Source organism: Crocodylus porosus, unplaced genomic scaffold, assembly GCF_001723895.1.
Source record: "Crocodylus porosus isolate Cpor-Errol unplaced genomic scaffold, CroPor_comp1, whole genome shotgun sequence".
Taxonomy (NCBI): domain Eukaryota; kingdom Metazoa; phylum Chordata; order Crocodylia; family Crocodylidae; genus Crocodylus; species Crocodylus porosus.
Window position 1 is genome coordinate 34,728,088 of NW_017728917.1, and position 5,646 is coordinate 34,733,733.

At 41.9% G+C, this 5,646-nt stretch overlaps 1 protein-coding gene across 1 annotated transcript in view; it reads right to left on the reverse strand.

Moving 5' to 3' along the window:
• IARS (isoleucyl-tRNA synthetase) overlaps positions 1-5,646 on the reverse strand; it is a 213,973-nt gene that overhangs the window by 15,038 nt on the left and 193,289 nt on the right. The window contains exons 33-34 of the mRNA XM_019537053.1: positions 4,427-4,570; positions 3,199-3,351 (exon numbers count right to left, since the gene is read on the reverse strand). Coding sequence (XP_019392598.1) covers positions 3,199-3,351; positions 4,427-4,570 — 297 coding nt within the window. The remainder of the gene's footprint in view (positions 1-3,198; positions 3,352-4,426; positions 4,571-5,646) is intronic.

Consider the following 5,646-nt stretch of genomic DNA (forward strand, 5'->3'; position numbering starts at 1 on the left):
GCATTTTTCAGTGTTGAACACCATCGGGTTCTCATCCGCCCATTTCATGAGTCTGTCCAGATCCACCTGGATCACCCTCCTATCCTCAGGTGTGGATGCTTTACCCCAGAGTTTGGTGTCATCAGCAAACTTGGCCAGCCCACTTCTGACACCAATGTCTACATCACTGATGAAGATGTTAAAAAGTATAAGCCCTAGGACACAGCCTTGAGGTACCCCACTGGTCACAGCACCACGGCGATCAATTTCCGTCAACCACCACCCTCTGGGTCCAATTGTGGAGCCAATTCTCCAGCCAGCAGATCATGGTGAGGTCGAGGCCACAGTTAGCCAATTTTACGAAGAGGTGATCATGGGATACCAGATCAAAGGCTTTTTTAAAGTTGAGATATATGACTTCAATCTCTTCCCCCTTGTCTAGGTGACAGGTCACCTGGTCGTAAAAGGAAATGAGATTGGTCAAGCAAGACCTACCTGCAACAAACCTGTGCTGGGTATCCCTCAGGATATTGCCATCAGCTAGTCTGTTAAGGATGGCTTCTTTGATAATCTTTTCCAAGACCTTCCCCAAGATAGAGGTCAGCTGATGGGCCTGTAGTTTGCTGGGTCTACTTTCCTCCCTTTCTTAAATATAGGCATGACATTGGCCTTCTTCCAATCTTCAGGCACTTCACCAGAGCACCAGGAGTTCTCAAAGATCTGTGCCAGGGGCTGAGCTATGATGCTTGCCAGCTCCTTGAGTACCCTTGGGCGTAAACCATCACGGCTGACTTGAAGGTATCCAGCATGTCAAGGTGTTCCTTCACAAGGTCAGCTTTGATGGAGGGTAAGGAATCTCCCTCACCTGGGCCTCACTGACCCACAGTGGGCAGGGGCGTCCCATGGGACTGGTGAAAAACTGATGCAAAGTACCCAGTTAGCAAGTTTGCTTTTTGGGTGTTGATGTAAGTAAATTTAGAGTGATTAGGAGAATGAAACAAGCAGGCAACACTGACGTTATAGTCTCCCCCAAATGGACTCCAAAATAACAAAAAGAAATATATATTTCCCTTGATACAATTAAAGCACTCTTGACATTTGACTTAAGGAAAATACACTGATACTTTCTGCAGGAAAAGCTTTGTGCTGTAAAACTTGGTAGTTAGCAGCAAATGGAGTGCAGTACTTTGAACACTGGCTTAAGGAAATCATAAATGAATTACAGTAAAAGTACTCTATAACTACACAAGGGATAGCTAATGAATATTTTAAAACAGTGTGGCAAATTGGGAAAAGAAAAGCATGCACGTCACTTGATATAATTCTAATTTATGCTACAGTATTTCCTTTGACCTGAACATTTCAAGAAAATTCAGCTTCCTGCAAGTCGTTTCAGTTAGGAAAGACTGAGGAAATCCGACACCAAACTCTGGTGTAAAGCATCCACACCTGAGGATAGGAGGGTGATCCAGGTGGATCTGGACAGACTTATGAAATGGACGGATGAGAACCTGATGGTGTTCAACACTGAAAAATGCAAGGTTCTTCACCTTGGGAGGAAAAACCTGCAGCATCCTTATAGGCTCGGTAGTGCTACACTGGTTAGCACTACAGATGAAAGGGACTTGGGGGTCATGGTTGACCACAAGATGAACATGAGCCTTCAGTGTGATGCTGTGGCTAGTAAAGCGAGCAAAATGCTGGCTTGCATCCATAGATGCTTCTCAAACAGATCCTGGGATGTCATTCTCCCACCGTACTTGGCCTTGGTGAGACCACAGCTGGAGTACTGCGTCCAGTTTTGGGCTCCGCAATTCAAAAAGGATGTGGAAAAGCTTGAGAGGGTGCAGAGGAGAGCCACGCGCATGATCAGAGGTCAGGAAAACAGGCCTTATGGTAAGAGGCTGAGAGCCATGGGGCTATTCAGCCTGGAAAAGTGCAGGCACAAGGGTGATCTGGTGGCCACCTATAAGTTTATCAGGGGTGCTCATCAGGATCTGGGGGAATGACTGTTCACCAGAGCCCCCCAAGGGATGACAAGATCGAATGGTCACAAACTCCACTGTGACTGATTCAGGCTGGACATAAGGAAGAACTTCTTCACTGTCTGAGCCCCCAAGGTTTGGAATAGACTGCCACCTGAGGTAGTTCAAGCACCCACTTTGAACGCCTACAAAACACATTTGGATGCTTATCTTGCTGGGATCCTGTGATCCCTGCTGACTTCCTGCCCCTGGGGCAGGAAGCTGGACTTGATGATCCTCTGGGGTCCCTTCCAGCCCAAATGTCTATGAAATCTATGTTTATTGGTGGAAACCTGTTTATTTCCAAGTCCTGCCCCCAAAACATAGCGAGACCTAAAAAGACAACATCCCAATCCACATTTCCAACCTCCCTATAGTAGCTAGCACTTAGACCCAAATCACTACATTTTTAGTACTTATTCTGGCAGCATTGTGTGCTGCCTGCATCCCTTTCTATATCTTCCCCTTTGGCTGCACAATTTTACTTCTGCTCAAACCTTGCCACATGCAAGATGTTTTGGATGGTACTCCTATTGTTTCAGTTAACTGGTTACACGACTGTCATGCCCGCCAAGAAGTATAAACTTATCAAGAGCAGTACAACTCTGAGATTTTGATGATGTACTCTTTGCCTCCATTCCTCCCCCACACCTATCCAAGCAAATAATTTCTATAATGTACACGTTACTAGAGAAAAGCTTCTTATTATATACATTCATTATTTACATTATTTTATCTCTGCAGAAAGAGTTCCCTTTTACTTAACATATCAGCATGGAGCTAATATTTTCATTACTGATTGGTCTTTCACGTTCAGCAGAAAGAAGCTCTTAGAAAACTATTCTTAGCCATTTCATCCCATTTAACTGTAGTGTCTGCAAAATGATATTAAATGAAAAGTGCCATCTCTTTGCATAAGTACAATTATTTCAGCTAAAAAAAAATTTACCAGGGATTACAGCATGAGACCTAAAATCAGATAGTTCAATTCTGTTCAACACATCAAGGCCCGGATCCTGCAAACACTTGCATATTAAAGATTTTAAAAGCTAAGCAGAAGATGAATTGGCAGGAAAAATAAAGTGAAATGTACATCAAAGACTTCACCTTTTACCTGGAATTCTAGTTTATTATATAGCAGCTATTCAACAGAAACTCCAGAGTATGCAGGCAAAACATTTCCTGAGAGACTTACCCTGTGTTTGTGCTTCATCCAGGAACAACTTTAGCTTCCTGCTCCTGAGCCCAAACACTTTTGCTGTTTCATACAGAAGACCTTGATAGGTCAGGCCATTCTGACCAACTGGATTTTCCATGAGAAGAGTTCCAACCATTCCTTTCAGACACTCTATGGAAATAAATTATTACCGTTTGAGGTTTAAAAAAAAGTTCCTTGTCATATTTGCATTTATCCTGACACATTTACTTTTTTTTTCCTTCCAACTTACCAGTTTCTTCCACAGCATTCACTTATCTACATCCAGAACAAAAATACTGCACATAACTGCCCATCACAGATGACTGGAGAGCTGTTTTTTGGGGCTCTATATCCATTAACTTTAGATTCTATTAACAAATTAGCAAATGAAGGAAGTTAACTAGTGGTTTTCTTTTCTAGGAACTGGATGCTGCAGTATCTGCAGATGGATTATGGAAACGGAAAAATATTTCAGCAAGAAACAAAGCCGAAGTACAGATAACTGCTCAAGAAAAGCACCAACCACTTCATTGGGTGGGTGCATACTATTTTATGCGAAGACTGTCCCAAGCAGATTCCCTGCATCCTGACCAGCACTCCCTGCTAGCATCCAGGTCCACATAAGATAGTTCCAAATTCTGTACAAGGAACTAAGACATGGAACTACTAAAAGCTTATTTTTCAATGAAGAGTAGAGACCATATAAGACATTAATGTGCATCAAACCAAGTTATACAAATGTAGTTATAGTCTAGTCACCAGGCTGATAAAGTAATTAACATTCCTTTTAATCAGCAGTGCTTGCAATTTCTCATAAGCGATGGCAATTGATTTTTTAATAGAGCTGACCTTTTCTAGTCAATTTTAAACGTGCAGCCTTTTAGAACAACTTTTGCACTTGTTAACTGATAGTCAGACAGAGGAGAACAATTTCCAATGACTTATGTTTGCATGCCAATAAGACCATCACCCCATATCTCAATTAGTCTCTACTCTCGTTTTTACAAAAAACAGAACACAGGCAGCTTTAAAAAAAGAGTGAAAGAAATAATCAGCTTCTGCATTCTGTATGAAAAAGCATTTATTTATTTCATAAGCAGAACAAAAATCACCCCTTACTAATTCAAATATGTATAGAGCTAAGCAAACAGTGCTATCCCAAACTTAAATCACAACAGATCAACCAGTAACTGAAAAGCAATTATCAGTTTCCTACATACAGTACCTTGTGGTTTCATGTTCACTAACTGCAAGTTGATATACTGGCAGACAAGAGCATCAGGGGGGTTGATCAAAGCAGGAGCTGACCCTGATGTCACATAAAGAGTCTTTCCACTGAGACTCAGCAAGTCAGTTTTGTCCATCAGTTCTGAAAAGAAAAATGAAACTAGTCAGGCCATTAACAAGGAAGCCAATATCTAGCTCAACTGATTAAATGACAATAAGTATCTTTCTGGATGCTGTTTCCATTATAGGAATGCTTTCCTTTTTAGCATTACTTTCTCAATGGATATGTATTCCTTCATTTTGGAAAGCAGAAGTGATTTTTGCAATTAGTAAAGAAACACCTTTGAAGCTCCCTATGCCAATTAATGCAAAAACAAACAGCTAATAAAATGACTTCACCATGGACAATATTCTTGATACTTGCATTCATTTCCCCAAACTGGTTGAATGATTCTGCAGGAATCCTGAAAGTTCCCAGTTAGAGGTATTTAGTTCACTATGTAATGTAATAAGTAGTCAGACAGAACCAACTTCTTATGGACTTCATAAATTTAACCCTAACCTCCTGAACTACACTCTGAAACAAGTAGCTAATAAAATTTGCTCTTTAAGGATAGCATTTCCTTAATCTATACTTTAGACCTGTTTTAGAACCGAGTTTGCAACCTTTGCATTTAATGTCGAACTGCAAAGATGTAGAAGAATCTTACAGTATCTAAATATTAAAATAAATGTTTATAAAAACAGACGTAAGTAAGCACTATAAAAGGACAGTATATATCCAGAATTGTTCTAACAAATAGTCCCAAAAGATTACCCTTTAAATTCTGCAAGGTCTATTTACTAGGGCTGTGCAAAGCTTCAGGTGGTGATTCGATCCGGAGGAGATTCAGCCTGATTTGGTGGCTGAATCTCTGAATCCGAATAGAATCAGGGGACCAATTTAAAGGTTTAAAGTGATTCAAAGCTCTCTGAATCTTTGATGATTCGGGCAGTCCTCGATGGCTGCAGCAGGGAGCTGCAGCTGACTCCGAGCTGGTAAGTACTAGGGGAGGGAAAGGGGAGGCTGGGGGACGAGAGAGGAGACCATGGGGTCCTGTCAGCCCCCCTGACTCCCCCTGCTCCCCCAAGGCTGCCCCACCTTCCCCAGTTCCCGGACCTTCAAAGAAAAGCCCTGGTGCTCACTGGGTGCTACCGGGCAGGGGGGCCATCCCTGCT